The sequence below is a fragment of the Anser anser genome (assembly GCF_964211835.1).
Source record: "Anser anser genome assembly, chromosome: Z".
NCBI lineage: Eukaryota > Metazoa > Chordata > Aves > Anseriformes > Anatidae > Anser > Anser anser.
This window is the reverse complement of record NC_139723.1, coordinates 44,506,786-44,528,656: the sequence shown is the minus strand read 5'-3', so window position 1 is coordinate 44,528,656 and position 21,871 is coordinate 44,506,786. Positions and strand designations below refer to the sequence as shown.

At 44.2% G+C, this 21,871-nt stretch overlaps 1 protein-coding gene and 1 long non-coding RNA gene across 2 annotated transcripts in view; both read right to left on the bottom strand.

Annotated features, from left to right (window-relative positions):
* Window positions 1-14,538, bottom strand: part of FRMD3 (FERM domain containing 3) — a 157,432-nt gene extending 142,894 nt beyond the window's left edge. Inside the window, exon 1 of the mRNA XM_083816908.1 lies at window positions 14,333-14,538. Coding sequence (XP_083673034.1) covers window positions 14,333-14,431 — 99 coding nt within the window. The 5' untranslated portion in view covers window positions 14,432-14,538. The remainder of the gene's footprint in view (window positions 1-14,332) is intronic.
* A 1,682-nt stretch (window positions 14,539-16,220) lies between these two features.
* LOC310889447 lies at window positions 16,221-20,081 on the bottom strand. Its single transcript, XR_014576569.1, has 3 exons — window positions 19,865-20,081; window positions 18,733-18,920; window positions 16,221-16,311 (listed from the first exon to the last, which is right to left on the bottom strand). It is a non-coding gene; the product is annotated as an uncharacterized lncRNA (long non-coding RNA).
* Window positions 20,082-21,871: the final 1,790 nt, after the last annotated feature.

Below are 21,871 nucleotides of genomic sequence, written 5' to 3'. Positions count from 1 at the left end.
CTTGAAATTACACCATAAACTCTTCTGGGCAAGATGCAAACCAGCCTCTGATTCACAACATACTACCGGATAAAGATTACTAATTGGTGCACGTAATCCACACACACAAAAAAACTTTTTTTTAAATAAATAAGATTGTCATTAACCTGTGTCGATTACTGTTCATTTTTTCCCTTAGATGTGCCACTCTGCCTGCTATAAGGCATACTAGCCTGCAGGACTTTTTGGTTTGGGGACCAATGACTCCTGCTTCAGCCTTCCCAGTTCTGGTGGCTGTAAAGTACAAACTGTCAGACCGTATGAGAAAACTAATCCGGAAATCCTGGCAACGTGAGTGGATTCTCCAGTCAAAACAGAAAAGCCTCTCTGGTTCTGCACCTAGCAACTGACTGAAGCACAGCAAGCTGCTGGAGTAATTTTGTGTGAATGGCTCAGTCTGCGCACTGAATCATTCACAGCACCGTCTGTAAAAGCCTCTGTTATTTCTCTTCTTTTTCCAGGACAGAGCTAAAGAAAATTCACACGAACAGGAGAAAGCAGAGTCGGTGCACTGCACTTACTGGCACGCTGAGTGTCTCAAGGTAAATCAGCGGAGTCACTTGAGTTCAGGCTGATAGCACACAGCTTCAGATCTTAACTCACACCCCGGGTAACTGCCCCGTCTAATGCAAGAGTAACCATCATTCTCCTACTGAAGTATTTATCTTTATTTTACAATTTTAAAGCGAAAGAGCGGAAATGAAGGATGGGCTGCACTGTAATCCGAAAAGACTAAAGAAATAGGAGTAAAAGTAGGTCCTTTGGTATCTCTGGAGAGTGGCATCATCTGCATCTTTGCAATTACTTTTCAAAGAAATAGCCATGTCCCATTTTTTGCTCCACTACAGGGTTTGGAGTTTGTTGTGCCACTAAAAATAAAAAATAAATAAAAGAACAACACAACCTGAGGTCCTGATCTCCTGATCCTGGAGAGTACTTTTGTATTAGACCCTGTTGTTCAGAGCATGCAAAGACAATATTAATAAATAATAATCATCATTATAATAATCAACCTGTCATCCCAGGAGAGACTGCAGGTTCATATCCAAGATTACAGCTGCAGATCCTAAACACAGTGATTTTGTAAGCACTCACCAAAACCAGTACTGCTCCTAGTTTAACTACCACCAACTGCTTATGATGCTGTGCACAATACTACAGATTTCCCATTTAGAATGACAGTGTTATGAACACAGTTAACATTTCACAGAATTAGTATCAGAGCTACAAAAAATATATCTTCAGTGATTCACAACATCTTTTTGTTGTTTTTTTGTCTGTTTTTTGAGAGCAGAGAGTGCATCTATTCTAAAACCCATCAAGCATTCTGGGGTGTTGAAGTCCACCGCCCATGCTATTAGGACCGCTGCCTGAGAGCAATCTGCCCTGTGCCACTGAACATTTATCCTGAGCGATTCCCAGGCAGCGCCTGACAGATAGAATAGCCCAGGAACCATTCCCGAAAAGCAGTTCACATGCAGCCTACTCTGCTCCAGAGACAACAGCGTTTCAATAGCCTCCGCACCTGGAAACTACACGCATGTACCAGTACAGCCTGAACTTCACACATCAATTTCCATAGGATTTCACTATTAATACTGAAACTGCCTGCTTTTTAGGCTCCTTAGACTTATATTATTAAATCCTGCTGTAAATTCTCCTGATAGTGTTTGGGCTTGGGGAGGTAGAGGGGATTCTTTTGCAATCCACTTTCCTATTTGCTTCTGTTGCAGTTATGTGAAAGACCAACAAAAATGAGGGCATACAGACTGACTGTATAAAAAAGGTTTTATGCAGTTTTGTCAGAAATATGAAAGTCATGCTTGCAACACACACCCCTGTATAGTAAGCTTGTATGTTTCAACATCAACCCAAAAAGGGAGAGGTGCAAATCTAGAATTTATTTTTAAGCACAATTCTCTCCAAAGAGAGTTGCTATGGGAAAAATATAATTGTAAGACCACATGTTTGGGAGAAACAAAGAAAGTCTTCAGTCCAGATTGTTTACTTCTTCTAGAGTTTAAGTAAACAAGGGAGAAATAACAAGTCCTTTTAATGAAGATGTTGACTCATTTAACATTTTTCCAAAGGAAGCTTTTAAAAAGCAATCATTTTGCTGCCACTTAAGACTCACTTAAGTTTTGTATTGTAAGACTCTTGAATAGCCAGATTTCCAATTCTTGCAGCTTTAGGAGTTACTTGTATTCATGAACCTTTCTGCTGAAAAATAAGTCGTTGGATATAGCTCATATCTTCTAATTTCTGGCTGTGAGCAACCTTGAGAAATATGCTTACCATTACACATATTTGTATGATCCATTTTATCTCAGGTTTCCAGCTCTACTTTCACTCAGGGCAATTATTTCCTCTAAATGTAACATTAGCAGAATATTGACGTACGCTCTTCATCCCTGGGTCCTTCTTTATCGAGTTACTCAGTAACTCCCACGAACAGCAACCATGAATAGCATGATTGCTACTCACACTTGGCCTACCACTGAAATAGTTAACTGTGAGCTGGATAACAGCATCTACCTTGACAGAAGACTGAAACAGCAAGAGCTGATTATTCATTCACCTCCATCAAAATCAAAGTATTAAACCCTGAAAAGAGGAAATCAGGAATGCTTTTTATGAGCTGAGTGCCTGTAGCTGGAAAGAATAAAATAAACTGAAAGTGGAGGAGGAAAAGAAGAAAGAATGTTTGTATGATTTTTTTTTTCATTTTTATGCCAGAAAGAAAAAGATTTAGTATTAATTTAATTGTTATGGAATTATTACAATTGTGTTTTCATTACTAGACAAAGAATTAAAACAGAGTAACAAGAAGGTAAGCCAATCTGGACAAAAAGATAATTTGCAAGGTCTAGAAAAGGGCATTAAGAAAGCAAGATTAGAGAGAAAAATGAGGCATATTAAGCAAACAAGCAATGAAGGAACAGACAGGCAGCTTTAGCGAATGGAAGTACTATGAGGAGATATTTTCCGTATGTAGCAGAGAAAGACACAGAAGAACTCATCTGGTGACAGCTTAACTTTAACAGGAAAAGGAGAGAAAGATTATCTGGATGTTATGAACCTTGCCAACAGGTTGATATTATCCACATCAGAGGCTGGTGAAAAGGGGGGAGGGGCAATAAAAGAAAAAGGGGTAAAAAAAAGAAAAAAAAAAAAGATGATAAAGACATTTCCAGTATGTTTGATTTAATGAGCCAAAATACACAAAAGGACAGGGACCTTTACTACAGAAAATAGCATTTTATCAGAGAATCAACCTCCTGTCTTCCCAACCCAGCTGATTTTTTTGAGGTATAACAATAAAATCAGCTACCATTTTTCCCATTCTCTAAATGTGTACGCTTTATGCTTTTTATATACTGTCAGTTCCAGAGGACCAGCAACATCCATACAAGCAAAATCCAGATCTCCCTAACTGTCCTTTTGACAGAAAAGGCACAAACTTCTTTTTTTTTTTTTTTAAGATAATTTCAGGGACGTTGATGTATTTTGTTGAACCATTCATGCATTTTAAGGAAAATTCAGTCTAGGCAAATACAACCAAAAAGTGAAAACACAGTGCTTCCTTAACAGTGATTCACTTGGGCTCTAATCTTGGGCCAGCTGATTCTGCCAAATGATCGCTTCTCAGCTGCTTCATTTATTAGGTCTGTATAAAGGCCCTGAAGATGCTTAGACAGATGAGAGCATCTCAAGGTGCAAGAAGGCTAACTTTCATTAAGAGGTGCCAAAAGCCCAGTCAAGACAAACAAGCATACGAAGTTCATGCAAGCAGAAAGCACACTGCGTCTCACAGGAGACACTCTCCAACAAACCAACAATTTCAAGTTTGGAGAGCTAAGCTGTCCTGCACTGCATTATCCATTTTCCAGTTGCCCTTTGTTATTCCTACAGCTCCCCTCCTACTGTTCAGCCAGTGCCCAAACGTGCATGGCAACAAAGAACATAAAAATTTTGTTTCAAATCTGTAAAGAAAAAGAGAAAGGTGGGTAAAAGTGAAAAGATTATACCAATGTTTTCAATCAGTAACTACCCTTTTAGCTTGTCACTGTTAACTAGCTACTTCAAGTACAGATACCTGCTTTTTTCATACTTTTCCTCCCACATTGCAGCACCAGGCCCCACCAATACCTTGAAATACCAATACATTGAAATATTGGACTACATTGTTTGTGTTTACTAAAATGCATGTTCTTCTTCAACCCTGGATCAGGCCAGTCCTTAAGCACACGGGTAAGTAGCCTATCTTTTTATACTAGCAAGAAAAACACGAAGGAAGACGCCAACTACAATCCACAGGAAATACACAAGTAAAATGAAAAGTGAGAGCACTGTCTTACCAATACAGGATTTTCAGACTTTGTTAAAAATCTAACAACACAGAGTGTGGAAACAAAACTAATTCAGCATTGTTAGTAAACTTTATCCAACAGAATAGCAATTCAGCTGCAGCTTAGGATGTATTGGATAAAGTCCTGCATAAGCCAAAAATTTAAATATTTTCATTTAAAAATAATAGAGAATAAAAGAGTTTGTGAAGTGTGTTGTGGTTTAACCCGGCTGGCAGCTAAACACCACACAGCCGTTCGCTCACCCTCCCCCCTCCCTCTCTGGGATGGGGGAGAGAAATGGGAAAGTGAAGCCTGTGAGTTGAGATAAAGACAGTTTATTAAGACAGGAAAATAATAATAACAATAATAATAATAATAGTGATAATGGTAATAGTATTAACAATAATAATGTGTAAGAAAACAAGTGATGCACAATGCAATTGCTCACCACCCGCTGACCGATGCCCAGCCTATTCCCGAGCAGCCGGCCCCCCCACCCCGGCCAGCCACCCCTATATATTGTTTAGCATGACGTCAGATGGTATGGAATACCCCTTTGGCCAGTTTGGGTCAGCTGTCCTGGGTCTGTCCCCTCCCAGCTCCTGCTGCACCCCCAGCCTGCTCGCTGGCAGGACAGAGCAAGAAGCCAAAAAGTCCTTGGCCTGGTGTAAACACTGCTCTGCAACAATTAAAACATCAGCATGTTATCAGCGCTCTTCTCATCCTAATCCAAAACATAGCACCCTACCAGCTACTATGAGCTACTTAACTCTGTCCTAACTGGAACCAGGACAGATATCCACCCCTTATTCCATACCATTTATGTCATGCTCAGGTTACACTCTGTCCAATACATTCTAATTAATCACCATTTTCATCTATGATATATAGCAATCATGGTAGTGATGACATACATTATTATATAATAATTAACATACTACAATTCAACTCATGGGCTATTCTCACCCAGTATCAAATCCCCTTGAGGTACACACCGGACCTCCCCATTCTTTTGCATTACCCACCAAGTGCATCCAGGTCCCTGAGCAAAAGCAATTCCACGAATGGGTTTGCCTTTTCCTGAGGCAGGAGTAGCCCAGACTGTTTTACCCAGCATGTTTCTTACGTGCACTACAGGAACTTTATCCCCTTCTACAGTGCGTAACAGGTTTGATTGGGCAGGTCCAGCTCGGTTGGCAGATCCCCTGGTATTGACTAACCAGGTGGCCTTTGCCAAATGTGTATCCCAATTTTTGAATGTCCCAGCACCCATTGCTTTCAGTGTAGTCTTCAACAGTCCATTGTATCGTTCAACTTTTCCAGAGGCTGGTGCATGATAGGGGATGTGATACACCCACTCAATACCATGTTCTTTGGCCCAAGTGTCTATAAGGTTGTTTCGGAAATGAGTCCCGTTGTCTGACTCAATTCTCTCTGGGGTGCCATGTCGCCATAAGACTTGCTTTTCAAGGCCCAGGATAGTGTTCCGGGCGGTGGCATGGGGCACAGGATATGTTTCCAGCCATCCGGTGGTTGCTTCCACCATTGTAAGTACGTGGCGCTTGCCGTTGCGGGTTTGAGGGAGTGTGATGTAATCAATCTGCCAGGCCTCTCCATATTTATATTTCAGCCATCGTCCTCCATACCAAAGAGGTTTTGACCGTTTGGCTTGCTTGATTGCAGCACATGTTTCACAGTCATGAATAACCTGTGCTATAGTGTCCATGGTCAGGTCCACCCCTCGATCACGAGCCCATCTGTAGGTTGCATCTCTACCTTGATGGCCTGAGGTGTCATGGGCCCATCGGGCTATAAATAATTCACCTTTATGTTGCCAGTCCAGGTCCACCTGAGCCACTTCAATCTTAGCAGCCTGATCCACCTGCTGGTTGTTTTGGTGTTCTTCAGTAGCCCGATTCTTGGGCACATGAGCATCTACATGGCGTACCTTTACAACCAGGTTCTCTACCCGGGCAGCAATATCTTGCCACAATGCCGCAGCCCAGATGGGCTTGCCCCTGCGCTGCCAGTTGTTCTGCTTCCATTGCTGTAACCACCCCCACAGGGCATTTGCTACCATCCATGAATCAGTATAGAGATAGAGAACTGGCCACTTTTCTCGTTCAGCAATATCTAAAGCCAGCTGAATGGCTTTTACTTCTGCAAACTGACTCGATTCACCTTCTCCCTCAGCAGCTTCTGCAACTCGTCGTGTAGGACTCCATACAGCAGCTTTCCATCTCCGATGCTTTCCCACAATACGACAGGACCCGTCAGTGAACAAGGCATATTTCTTCTCATTTTCCGGTAGCTTGTTGTACAGGGGGGCTTCTTCAGCACGAACCACCTCCTCCTCTGGTGATATCCCAAAGTATTTGCCTTCTGGCCAGTCCATAATCACCTCCAAGATTCCTGGGCGACTGGGGTTTCCTATTCGAGCCCGCTGAGTAATCAGTGCAACCCACTTGCTCCATGTAGCATCAGTTGCATGATGCGTAGAGGGGACCCTTCCTTTGAACATCCAGCCTAGTACCGGCAGTCGGGGTGCCAGGAGGAGCTGCGCTTCAGTACCGACCACTTCCGAAGCAGATCGAACTCCTTCATATGCTGCCAATATCTCCTTTTCAGTTGGAGTATAGCGGGCTTCAGATCCTCTGTATCCCCGACTCCAAAACCCCAGGGGTCGACCTCGAGTTTCCCCAGGTTCTTTCTGCCAGAGGCTCCAGGTGGGACCATTCTCTCCGGCTGCGGTGTAGAGCACATTCTTTACATCTGGTCCTGTTCGGACTGGCCCGAGGGCTACTGCATGAACTATTTCCTGCTTAATTTGTTCAAAGGCTTGTCGTTGCTCAGGGCCCCATTCAAAAGCATTCTTCTTACGGGTTACTTGGTAGAGCGGGTTTACAATCAGACTGTAATTTGGAATATGCATTCTCCAAAACCCCACGACACCTAGGAAAGTTTGTGTTTCTTTTTTGCTGGTTGGTGGAGACATAGCTGTTATTTTGTTGATCACATCCATTGGGATTTGACGGCGTCCATCTTGCCATTTTATTCCTAAAAACTGGATCTCTCGTGCAGGTCCTTTAACTTTATTCTGTTTTATGGCAAAACCAGCCTTCAGAAGGATTTGGACTATTTTCTTCCCTTTCTCGAAAACTTCTTCTGCAGTGTCACCCCACACAATGATGTCATCGATGTACTGCAGGTGTTCAGGAGCTTCCCCCTGCTCCAGCGCAGACTGGATCAGTCCATGGCAAATGGTAGGGCTGTGTTTCCACCCCTGGGGCAGCCGATTCCAAGTATATTGGACTCCCCTCCAAGTGAAAGCAAACTGTGGCCTGCACTGTGCTGCTAGAGGGATGGAGAAAAATGCATTAGCGATATCAATTGTGGCATACCACTTGGCTGCCTTTGATTCCAGTTCATACTGGAGTTCTAGCATGTCCTCCACAAAATCTGAAGCGCATTCAGGAGACATAACAACAAGAGCAGGCTGGTCTGAGTATCCCAAGGATATTCAACATCTCGGAGAACCACCGTAACTAACTCGGGGGATAAGAGGGTGGTGGTGAAGGAGAAAGGGAGAGTGAACAGGTAGGGAAACATGTCTTCCCCTGTCCCCTTCACAGATGGGCTCCCTAACGAAAACAGGCAATAGGTGTAATTGCTAATAGTTTCCGAGATATGGGTTCCAAAGTATAGAGTCGACGTCAGTGCTGAGTACAAATACCAGGTTAAAGTCGTGACCAGATATTTCATCATTTCATAAGCCATTGTTACACCGCACAGTACCATAACAATCTTAAACCAGGGCCCGGAAAGGATAAACAGTGCAACAGGGAGCACATACAGAAAGTAACGCACCATAAAACTCAATTTGGAATACAGGTACAGCAGACTGGAGATTAAGGCAATCAACATCGTGACTAGCAACTATTAAGCAAATACTTATACCAATTTTAGTTTAACACACTCTGGTCAGATTTGTCGATATCTCAACCCTTCGGGCCCCACGTTGGGCGCCAAAAAGACTGTTGTGGTTTAACCCGGCTGGCAGCTAAACACCACACAGCCGTTCGCTCACCCTCCCCCCTCCCTCTCTGGGATGGGGGAGAGAAATGGGAAAGTGAAGCCTGTGAGTTGAGATAAAGACAGTTTATTAAGACAGGAAAATAATAATAACAATAATAATAATAATAGTGATAATGGTAATAGTATTAACAATAATAATGTGTAAGAAAACAAGTGATGCACAATGCAATTGCTCACCACCCGCTGACCGATGCCCAGCCTATTCCCGAGCAGCCGGCCCCCCCACCCCGGCCAGCCACCCCTATATATTGTTTAGCATGACGTCAGATGGTATGGAATACCCCTTTGGCCAGTTTGGGTCAGCTGTCCTGGGTCTGTCCCCTCCCAGCTCCTGCTGCACCCCCAGCCTGCTCGCTGGCAGGACAGAGCAAGAAGCCGAAAAGTCCTTGGCCTGGTGTAAACACTGCTCTGCAACAATTAAAACATCAGCATGTTATCAGCGCTCTTCTCATCCTAATCCAAAACATAGCACCCTACCAGCTACTATGAGCTACTTAACTCTGTCCTAACTGGAACCAGGACAAGTGGTAGCAACACATTAGCATTACACATAGGTATGTGCCTCTCCCCTACCTGGGATACAGAAAGCACTGTTAAGATACCACTGAGCTTCAGAAACACTTATCAGCATCCTTCCAGATAAGCTAATTACCTCATTTTTAAGTAAGAGCTCGTAACACCCTAGTAACTTTCTAGTAACACCTTCCACTCACTGTTTCACTTATAGACCTGGAAGAAGCTGAGAGCACATCTGTAAGTGCTACTGAGAAGAAAACACATTACTGCAGATTTAATCAAACACATGAAATGACAACAGAGGTAGGTTTAACCCACAGTCTTAGCTTAATTAGGCAGGCTTTTCACCTGCACCTCTCTCCAAGCGTACCTGTTGCGATCGTACAATTAGAGGCTCCAGCACAGCGTTATGAATACAAGCCCTAGCATGCGTCTTTTAAAATACATCAGGAAAACATAGCACAGAATCCCTCCTCACTTGCATCCCCTTCCTTATCTCATCTTACTATTTTGAACCGTTCCAGCATCATCCCCGCAGCTCAAGGCGCTTGCTGGTTACGGCTCTGACATCGCTTACAGGATAAATATAAATTCACTAAATCTCCTGCCTGCTGTCTGCATAATCCCTTAACCTCTCGCTTCCTGCAGCCATGGTTCTTTGCCTTGTTCTCATCTCTGGCCTCTCTGCTTCATTCATTTTGCACGCATGCTTCCATTTTCCACTTATTTTCCCAAATCATCAACATATTCAGCACATCTTCACAGTGAGATTCATTTCCCTATGGACACTGCTCTTCTACTGCACAGCCTGCTTCAGTATGTTGCATTGTTTTCTACACTTCATTGAAGGATGGGAATTTTATAAAGAGTTCTCTGGTTAACAGATTTATATTAAACTTATCATCTGTCTGCAAGATACAGGCAAAGAAGAAAATACTAAGCAAGAACTTAATATTCTGGTTTTCAATGTGTTACAAAAAGAGCCAGAGAGAACAGTGTGCACTACTAGCCAAACTACAGGCGGCAGCACTCGTACTGCACAGCAGCTGATCCTGCATTAGGAGTAAGAAAGCAGAAGGCCGTCTTATGCTATTGGATCATCCCTGGCAGAAGTAATGACCCTTCTCAGGCTTCTTCACCTTCATTTTCAGCTAAGGGCTAAGAATAGACAACAAGTAAACCGAAGCTTTGCTCCACTTGTTTTCTTCCCGATTTCTACACCACTTTCTTAAAATTATGGCTCCCTCCTGCTCAAAAGTGGGACACATCCAGAACTTCAAGTTTGTTCTTTTAAATGACAGCAAATAGTCATTTAGATGGGTTTAAAAGGATAAAAATAAAAAATAAAAAGTAGTGCAGCCAGATGATATTTTGGGGGATATTTATACAGATTTTTGTTTGGGAAAGTTCTTACAAAGCAAAGCCTCTGACATTATAAAGGCTCCGCAATGATGCAATGAATTTACGTATGGGCTGACTGCTGCACAGGAAGATCTAGCCATACAGTATTTCTACAAACAAACACAGAGAAAGCAAAGTTCACTACTGTTGCCATTAATAAGCTCCAGCAGAGAGAAAGGCCCATTCACGCCAACCTCATTTCCAGTTTAGTAAAGCTGGAACTGAACAGCTCAAGGAGTCAAGTAGAACTTTTATTAATTTTAAAACTAAATAACATATTAAACGTCACATTTTTCTAGATAGGAGCTTTTTTTTAAGTTCTTACAGAGAAATAAATTTAGAGCTGTAGCGGTTCCTAATACATGCTTACTCCTAGCTTAAAAAAAAAAAATAACAAAACACTAGTAGCATGCTTGAGAGACACTTCAATTAAACGTGGTATACTTAAGCCCACACCTTATATCAAGCACACAAGTGGAACCTCCAAAGCCAAGGTGTACTCACTTATTTAATAACAAACATGCTACCATAACAGGACCCTGACAGCTGGCTTTACCCACTACATAAGCACAAGTAATGTTACAGAATAAGCCAGGGAAAAATTAAATAAATAAATAATTTTTTTTCCTTACTATTAACAATGTTTAGGTTACTGTCAGCAAAAGGTTAACTAGATACATGAAGTTTTTACATTAAGCCTGCAAAAAGAGTAAAGTGTTTGTTATCTCAATGACTCAGAAAATAACTGTCTCATTAGTACCTCCAGAAAGGAGGTCTTCCTGCTGCTCCAGTCACACTTCCAGAAGCTCTGAAGACCTACTTCCCCCACTGCTCTCCTTCAGGCCTTGGTTCTGCGCTGTATCAGGCAGTCAGCACAAGCAGGTCACCTCTCCCTTTGGCAAACAGGGACAGACAGTGGCCGCTGGCCCTCTGGGCAGTTTTTCATAACCTCTCTATTTCAGCCGTGCCACTACAACTTCACCCTAGCGCTGCTCTAAGACCACGCGACACACAGGTCCCAGGGAAGCTTCACAAACAAGCAAAAGACACGGGAAAATAAACGTCACCGCAAGAATTAGTTTTGCGTCTCTCGGGCCCCAGCCCGTCACTGTTCCTGTCACCACGCCAGCTAATTTGCAGTCATGAAGTCTCTCAGACGAAGAGGACGACATGCTGAATCTCGACCCCTGAGCGGGGAACCTAGCCTTGGGCGACTTGGTGACCTACATGGCAGTTGCACAGCTCGGTAACTAGTTGGCTGGAGCCTGCAAACGCGTGATTCATCTCTGATTCTCCCCACACCACCCCGCGTGCTGTCACTGGACTGCTGGCTGCAAAATGCAGTTTCCATAAGCTGGCACTGTCAGCCTCCTATGTAGCTGAAGCACTGCCTTGAAAGGACTTTAATATTAAAAAGAAAACTGAATTTTATGCTCCTACCTAAGCACTATGAAATTCACACAGCAAAAGTATAGATATACATATATATGCTGCTGCACCTGAACACATCTCTTTTCTGCTCTTCCCAGTGCTACCTGCCAACATTTCAGCCCAGTAACTGACTGCATGTTTTGTAGAGTCCGAGATCAACAGCGCATCCACAAAGATTGTAATTAGCAGACACCTCAGCACTGGGGTGGTGCTGGGTACCATGTGTGCAAGCCAAGTGCTGGAAAGATATAAATGAAAAAGCAGGAGCTGGCAAAACTAGGAGGGCTAACACACAGCATGCCATCAGCTACATACAGAACCACTCAGACTCTGCCTGTCTCCCCTCTGTTCCCCCTGAAAACGCACAGCCAGAATTTCACTGTCCTTTACTGCAACCTGCGTCCTTAAGAGACTCCGTTGGCATTTCGCAGTGTTGTAGAATTAGGCTTTCTTATCCTCTTAATGACCAAAACACAGCTGTCCAACATGTTCCAGCTGGCACAACCCTGGCATCTCTGCTGCTAACCCAGCAGCACATCATCTGGGCTATTTTGTCCCGCTGAATATGCATGCATCAATAATGCATATGTACAACAAACTCACAACTTTTTTTTTTCCAATCACTTATAAAACCGTAGTATTGTGAAAGCTCCTAGCAAGTTTCATCCGCATTACAAAGTTCAAATACAAATCTGTTCAAGAGGCTAAAGTTAAAAAGTTGAGTGGTTTGGGGTTTGTTAATGTCTAGTGTCTCAACAGTTACACGTGTATTAGAGGATAAATAAATAGTACAGCCAAGTTACATCTCCTCTGTATATATGTAAGGGGTAGTGACCTGTACATAGGATTAGGCAGTTTGAAGCAAGGGAAAAGAGCAAAATGTAACTCAGAACCAGGAATTGTCCTCATTAAATTGGGTGTTTCTGTCAAAGTGGCCAAGAGCACAGTACTTCCTAACATTGTGATCTGTATTTACATGCTGGAATTTCAGCCTGAAAGTTGCAGGAAAAAAAATGCACCATTCCCATCTTTTATATATTTTTGGAGTGCTGATTCGAGGAATGCAGTTCTAGGTGATTTGATAATAGAACTGGACTTTCAGGGTTAGCCTTAGAAGCAGAATACTTAAGACATGTTAAACTGTGCCACAGAACACAGTTCCCCCGTGTGCCTTAAAGGTGGAATGGGCCACAACAATGCAGCACAACCCAACCAGCTCTGAGCTCACTACCTCACCTTGCACAACAGAAAATGTAACGTAATGGTTGGGTTTTTGTACCCCGTGGGCAGTAAAAGGGCATACTCTTTAGCACAAGCAAGTCTGTTGAACACTTTAAATCTACAGAGCTGTAATGCTTCACACCATCTCAGATTCTTACTTTAAAGGGATTAATTTTTGAAGATATCAGAGAAGTTATGCAAAGCTTGTATTGGGCCCTGAGAAAAGGCCCTGAAGGCCATTCTGCTTCTTACACATTAAAGCCATGATCTCATAACCACGCTATTCATTAGCGAGAGCATTACCATGATATGGGTACGAGATGTTTCAGTTATTTCCTGTGACTTCCAGGCTCTGTACTGACTGAGTGTCACTGCATTTAAATGGCCCCACCAAAACTAACAGAATAAGGAACTTGGTTCAAGCAGAAAGGCAGCTTGCGTCTCACGGCACTTTATTTTTCAGATGCAGTTGGTCTTTGTACAAGACTGCCAGTGTGGCTTAAAGCACTGGTGTCTCATCCTATCACGGGGAAAAAGAGAGCTGGGGAGACCAACTGCGAGTGCTGAACAACTCTGCAGAAGACCACTCGTGGTTCCTCACCTGGCCACCAAGCTCACCTCGGTGCCTCTGCTGATGCCCCCCGAAGCGCCGATCGGCGCAGCCCGGTTCCTACCGGAGTTTGGGTCTCGTCAGGAGCCTGCCCGGCACAGGCAAAACACCCGCACGCCACAAACGCTGCCCACCCCCTGAACCCCACCGGCTGCTCGCCTCTGCCTCCTTCACCCTTATTCCCCGCGGGGATAGGGGGGCACCACGGGGTGGCGGCACCACGGGGTTCGTGTCGGGGACCACAGCAAAGTTGCCTCCCCGCGCACAGCTCCTGGCATCGAGAGCCCTCCGGAGTGGGCTGGAGTTACCGCCAGCGCCTCGCCGGGAGCTGGGGGGCTGTGGGGACGTGGTGCTGCCCCCCGGGCTTCGCTCGCCCCCGCCCCACGCCGCGGGCCTCGCCCCCCGAGCCGGGCTCTGCTCCCCGGACCCCTCCCCAGAGGAACCCCCGGGGCGCCGCCATCCCCGTTCCCCCTCCTCGCCTGGGCGGGCTCCAGCCAGGACCAAGACCAAGGCAGGAGCAGCCCCAGCCTCAGCCCCAGCCCCAGCCCCAGCCCCAGGTGCGGGGGGCGAGGAGCTGCCGGTGCCGCGCCCGGGCCCTGCGCCCCCGATGCGATGCGATCGGATCCGAGCCGAGCCGCGCCGCCCTTCTCCTGCCTCTCCCCGCCGGCACCTGGATGTGGCAGGAGATCTCGGAGTCGTCCAGCAGCCGCACGGTGCATTTCATCTCCGGGCTCAGCGACCTGATGCTGGAGCTCCGGAACCGGATCATCCCGGCCGCCCGCCCGCCGCCGCCGCCCCGCAGGCAGCCGCAGGGGGCCAGCCTGCAGCGGCGCCCGGCCGACCGCGGCACGGCGCGACACGGCTCGGCACGGCACGGCAAGGCTCGGCTCGGCTCGGCTCGGCTCGGCACCGCCCCTCAGCCCCGCGGCGCCCCGCGGCCGCCGCCGCCCCCCGCCATCCGCCCGCCCGGGGCCGCCGCTGCGTCAGGCTGCGCTCCGCTCGCCGGCCGCAGCATCCCCCCGCTGCCACCGCCCCCGGGACAAGGGGGGGTCCGCTCCCCTCCGCAACCCCCCCGCCCGCCCCCCCGGTCCCGTCGGTGCCGGCAGGTTGGGGGAAAAAGCGATCCCCCCCACCACCACCACCTTCGCCCCCAGAAGGCTGGGGACCCCCCCGGGAGGGTCCCCCCCAGATGCTCAGATGCTCATCCCCCCGCTCAGCCTGCCCGCCCGTGGGGCTCCGGGTGTCCCAGAGAAGTGTATGTGTGCCTGGGGAGGGGGGGGATAAAGCAGGAATGGCCAAGCGAGGTGGGTGTGCTGTAGGGAGATGGAGAGCGTAATGCAAGTCCGCTTAAGAGCGCGAGTCTTGGAAACTTGTCTCCTCGGGGAAAAAGACTGGTCCATTAGGGAGGAACTGTCTCATCCCATTTGTTGTGCAAGTGGGAAAGAAAACACATCACCCGGTGGCTTCGCTAATTGTGTTCGCCATCATAAAAGGGTGTACGCATATTTCCAAACCTTGTAGGCTGTGCAGGAACCAAGCACCAAAGCTGACAAGCCTTGGGGCGGGGATCAGCTCTGTGTTGAAAAAGGGGTGCATCCTTTCTCAGTGTGAAATGAAAAACAGACGGTGTGACATGGGGTGTGACTGAAATCCCACAACGAGTGCTGATGGCTGCACACGAGAGGTGCTCCACTCATTTTGCCTCTCTATCCTTGTTGACCTGTAAACTTCCATATTCTGTCAACAGTCCTGTGTGAAAGTAGCAATCATTGGAAAATCTGCTGAAAAAAAAGCCTAAGCACTGCTACTCAGGTAAACTTGTCCTTTGGCTTTCTGCTGGACTGGTAGCAGCAGGAAATACAGACAGCCACAAGCAAATGAGAAGTACCTAGCGCTCACTGCTGCCAGCTAATATGCAAAGCCTTTTAATGTGGAACATAAAAGAAAAAATGTATGTATATGCTTCTCGTAAAAGATAAATGCTTCCAATTGTGTAGTGAACAGTGAAGCCAACCAGTAAGTACCTGAAACAGGTTGTGCACCTCAACAGCCACAAATTAAAGAAGATGGTTATTATCAGCTGAGACACCAGTTGTGGATGCCCACTCATTAATAACAGACGCTTTTTGTTCTACAGCATGGGAGCTCAGTAGATGCATGATGTTAGCCCACATGTGGACTGACTTTGAGGCAACAGACTTTCCTACCTACAATGGAGAAGGAATCTGTTCTTTCTATGCCAGATATTTTACCTTTCCCTCCTGTCTCTCCAACATGCCTTTCTCCATCCACAAAAGAAACAAGGAAGGAGCTGAGCCAATGATGAACTCAGGTTTTAGGCATCGGGTCAAAGTCTCCCATTGTCAGAGGGCTTTTTGCTCTACTCTCAGAACCACATGCAGAGGACCAAGCTTCCCAAGGATTCTCAGTATTACAGACACAGTGATGACTGCAGCACAAAATACACCTCTCCAACCTGGCTCTTACACGGCCAGCAACTAGCCTGTACCAACGGCAGCACAGCTGCAGGGGACAGAGCTCAGCAGAATTGTACTTACCTGGTTTAAAGACAGACCACTCGCGTCTTTTTGACACTTTATTTGCTTTTGTGATATGCCGTACCATGTGGACTTGAGGTGCTTGGGAGTCCTGTGAGACAAGTAACAGATTTCTCTGTCTCAGTTACCACAGAAATGCAGTCACTACTAGCACAGAATACGGCAGTTGTCTAGCAGCACATCACCAAGTAAATGCAACAAACAGAAAAAAAAAAAAAAACTCCATCCCATAGAAAAAAAAATGCAATGCATACAAACACTACCCCATTGGAACTGCAGGATATCGACCCATCAGCTGGATTTTACATCAGATACTAGGACAGCAATCTCATCCCTCTTCGAAAAACATTATGGGCCTTTTTTTCCCAAAAAATCTTAAATGGATCGTACAATTAGAAATTATACAGAAAACCCCACAAATATATTTCAAGTGCCACGCTTGACTGAGCACACCCTTTTCTACCACATCTCAGAAGCCAGACAGTCCTTATGGAGGTAGTGTATGGAAGGATCACCTGAAAAGCCAGGTACTCCAGGAACTGACATTAAATAGCATGGCTAGTGTTAGAAAACACAAAGGTAGGTATAGAAATCAATTCAGTTACCACTAAATGCTGAGCTGATGGAGAAGCGTAAAACAAAATATCCTGCTCATCCATTTCTGACTCGAAGGAAGGCAATCTGCTGCGGCAGTTGCTGCCAGGACCCCATCGTGCCACAGTGAGGTCTGTCTGAGCACCCTCCTAGCTTCACACTGCGAGCTGGAGCAATCCGATGGGGGGCCGCAGTGCCATGCACGCGTGGCTGCAGGAAGAAGGGCTGGTGGGTAGGTGTCTGCTTGAAATGTGTTTGAGATTCACCAGTCCCAGGGCTGCCACCACTCAATATAATAGCTGCATTTTCATTCTTTGTACATCTAACTGGTCTCTGAATTAATTTGCTTAGGGACGAGTGCTTCTGGATAAGTAAGCCTATACTTCCTATTTGCTTAGGAATTGCTGCCAGCTATGAAGTTAGGCTCAAGGGCAGCAGGCAGCACTAATGAGTTTGAGTAGTACTTTGATTTCTGCATGGTTCTGCGTGGATTCAAATTACAGAGTAGAGAAGTCAAGGGCTTCTCCTTCAGTGACTGATCATCACAGCAACTTCAGCTCTTTAAGTTAACATTTATAATTTTAACAAATATGCACACACACATATTTCCAAATATTCAAAGATTAACCTATAAATGCAATTGCTGCAACTGTAAGCACACCTGCGTTGGGTCAGACCTTGGGCTCTAGCACAGGTAAAGCAGACACACAATTCAGTACCCTCGCAGGGACACCTGTGTGACACCCTCACCTCCTTCCCCTAGGCTCACACCTAGCCATCACCTCAGGCCTGGGCCTCTCACAAGGTTCTTGCAGCCAGGCCATACAGCAAATAGACGGGGCTACATCTCTTACAGATCACAGTCCCACAAGCAAACAACAGCAACTTCATTAAAATAATTTGGTACAAGTTAGATGAGAACCAGCTAGCCATGAGCCAATATTTTAGGGAGCCCTTTAAAGTTAGCTATAGTTAGAGAAGCTTGAGTTTTGTTCTCAGAATCAAAGGTTCACAGGAAATCTAGCTTTGTGCTTTGTCCAGACATCCAGTTATACAGCAGGTTTGGATCATTTCTGAAGGACCCAGTTCATGAGAAAAACACTTTGTCCATAGTAAGGCTCAAGTTTACAAACACTTGTGTGTATTACTCTGTTTTCTTCAATGGAATTCCCTTTGAGACACACTATATTTGTATAAAATATATACAAGAACCAAACCTAAATTAGCAATGAGCTAATAGAATAGAGGTGGGTATACATGGGAATCACTTGAAAATGATTACAAAGAAGCTCTTCAGATGTTCTTTATACAAAGAGGTCTCACATCTGCTGGAGACTCTTGTTTCAATCTTAAGTAAGCATTTGGAGAGAAGGGAAAATAAATAAACACTTTGTTACAAACAACAATTGTAAAGAAAACACAGCTTTTTGTATCTGGAAATAGAAGGTCTCTTATATCTGAATATTACACCCATAACTTAGAAACTGTATATAAAATATTAATGCATATTTCTATAATGCTTATTACTGTACTAACAAACCCTAGGAGTATTTAAAGAAACATAATTTACAAAGAACAAGTATTTACATAGCCAAAGTCCTACTGATTGCAATGAGGGCAGAATTGATCCAGAAGCTGAAACTTTAATTCACGTAGGGTTTCTACTTCCTATTATATTCCAAAAACATTACAAGTTCATTGTATGAATGAGATCTGTAAAAGATCACATTATTTGACAGAAGCACCAGCGTACCCAGGATTCTCATGCTTGCATTACAAAGGAAACATTTATTGTGAGTCAAGCATGATCTCGCAAATCCACTAAAACTGCAGAGCTATAAGTGAAATAATAGGCCACAGCTACACCACCAGAAAGAAACCAGCAGGGACGTACTGCTGCCTTCATGGCACTCCTCACCTATAGTCACACACATGGCTCAAAGTGGGTGAGTCAGAAGAATGCACTTTCTTCCACTGCTGAAGTTTAGCAATCTCTGCAGAGATTCAGGAAATGCTGAAAAAAGCATTTCAATGCTCCATTCCCGCAGAGAGGGACGGGTTGAATTTACTGTGCAAACTTCTTAGTAAACTTCCTGCAGATGTCACCTGCAAGCACAAGTATTTATCAGCATTTATCTGAGTTAAACCATATCGGAAACATCATGTTTGAAAGTTGCTTACTGGAACAAAGTTTCCACTGATTTTAATCCGCTCAAGCCAGCTACCATGAGGGTAAATGTCAGCTCAGAGCCTTTGGCTCAGAGTGTACAAAGTCAGTGAGACGATTATCATAGTTCACTAGGTCCTAAGACTTACGAAGACGTCCCTACCAGTGGGGACTGAAACATTTCTTTGGTACACCCCCTTTTCAGAGAACATATAGTCCTGTTTTTGTAATATAGTTGTCAGGAAAACTACAGCAGTCAGTGTACTCTCCTGCAGTTTCCTGTACTGTCCTTCTCTCTTCTCTGAGGACTCTGTTCCCAAATACTGCTCTCACTATTGGCTTTCTACGGCTGCTTTCAGACAAGCAATGCAACAAATTTCCATGCTTTTTAAGAGCCCCAGAGAGACCTTGCCCCTCACACCACTGGAAGACTAACACATTTTACATGTAACAAAACTGGTGGCTTCAGATGTCTGTAGCTAATTCATTACCTAAAGAAACCTGATTGTCTCTTGCTGAACGCAAAGGTAGCTACCACATTCATGTACCTAACTGGTCTATGATGAATTAAAATAAATAAATAAATAAATAAATAAAATAAATGTGTTTTTTTTTTTTTAAAAAAAAAAAAAAAAGTAATTCTACCTGTGACTTAATAACACAAATAAAGGTGCTCTGCATCTGTGGACCAGGCTGAAAACCAGAGCTCTGCTTTCCTGTCTGTTTCTGTGCAGAGATGAAGAATATGGAAATGCACATCATATTGCATTTACCCATCAAAAAAATTAATGTAGAGGTATGTCTGCAGACACTATTGGCAAATGAAGAAAAGGCATATTGCCCTGCTACAGCAGGAATTGTTCCTCCTGTTAAAAGTACTTACCTAAACAATCGTGTAATAAGGCTCCGATTCAAAATAAAAGTCAACTATTTTCAATGAATGAACTTTAGTGTTGCTAGGAGGATAAAAACAAGACCCAAAGTTGATCATTAGTGTAACACTAACGCTAGCTATAAAATAAGTAAAAACTACAGCAACACAAGTTACCAGATGGCCAGTCCAGCTAACCTCCTCAGAGACAGGCTTTGGAGAGTTCTCATCACCCTCCAAGCCTTGCTTACTGAGTACACTGTAACACATACCACACAAGTAACACCCACTTACCTGGTGTTTTCTTTTCTACTGCTCTTGTTACAGGGTACAATATGACTGCTGCTGGGCAGCACTGGCTTGCAATAACGTTCTGCTTCCATGGCTGCTGCACAAGCATTTTCAAAGAGCTGAAAGTACTTAGATGAGTTTGGGCCATTTTATTGTTCCTTTTCTTCTTTTGTGTTATTCTCCTTTTTAATACTCCTGTCATGCAATTTGAATTTTACATACCTTGTCTTTACTGATAGTTGTCTAACTTCAAATTTGCATAAAGCACTTTTCCAAGCTGGAATGATCCTCAAAGTTGGGCCCTGGATAGGTAATCAGGTTTAAATCACATTAAAGTCCAGAAAATAAAGCTTCTCCTTTGCATATAAATCAGGTTCCTTGTATATTCTGAGAACAAATTAAGGAGTACAGGAAGAATGCATGCCATATACAACAGGTATTTCAAGTTTGCTAATCTTGCCAGCATCTAACTGGAATCTGTTATTCAAGTAAGTAGCACCTTGATTTTTAAAAAATCATATGCAACAATATTCATTTTCTGATACAGCTGTCTTTATAGCTTCTGATTTTTGTCATTAATTCCTTTCCAAATTACTTTAAGGACCATTGCTTCTTATTGATTTGAGTCTTTAATTATGCAAAAGCTAATAAGGATGGGATTTAGATTTAGTTACCTTTGTTGCTAAACTTGTGAGAGGCTCTGTGGCATAAGAGTGAAGTATGCTTGTAAATGATTGCAGAATGAAGGCTTGACTATTCAGGAAAGAGACGTGGACAAACCAAATGCAAAAAGACATCAGACAAAATAAGAGAGCACACTTCAAAAGCACTTACTGCTAACTGCTCAATAATTGTCATTTAGACTCACTTTTAGGAGAAAAATTTTAAGGTTTTTATTTTTGCCTTTCCACCTTCAAAAGCCAGCAGGTAGCTACATTTTCATAATGCCTTGAGTGCTTTCAAAATTAATGGTTCCACATTGGTGTGCACTGTTGCTATTGTAAAGCCTTCCTGAAATATACAATACAAAACTTTTACACTCTAAGAGTTAGAGGACAAGTACAAGATGAGAAGTTAAAATAATAAATCTGTTGCAGAAGCCATAATTCCAGTAGAGATGAGAAGCTTTCAAAGTGAGAAAGTAATCTGGGAGGAGCTTGTTTTAATCTCGTTTAGACTGGAATAAAACCAATAGAGCTCTGCTGATGTCCTCTTCAGCTATGCTTGGTTTATTTTTTAAGAGACCAAAGAAAAGAAATTCTTCCCATAAGTCTGCAGTCTTTATCTCCAGTCTGCCTTTGCAATAACACTGAGATTGCTCAAGATCACACGTCTGGCCTGCTAGCAGTAGCTGTGCGCTCACCGTGAGCATTCTGTGCAGCCTTCCACACCCAAGCAGAAAGATGCAGTTATTTTCCTGACTCTGCTCCAGAGGAGCACAAAAGCATCAGATATAACCCCTTGGCTTTCACAGTCACTTTTGAATTCCACAGTTGCAGCTGTGGTTGTTACTGTGGATTGAAAAGAGTGTAATTTTCCCAATTTTTTTCCACACTCTCAACATGGCAGATAAATAACGTGTTATTTTATAACCTCAAGCTTTCAGACAGATTTTGATTGTTGAGCACTTCCCAGGAATCCTTATGTTAATGCACTGACTTTGGACAGGTCATGTGGAGAAATTTTTATGTTGGAAAATAGACTTTGACTTCCTATATTCAATTAAGT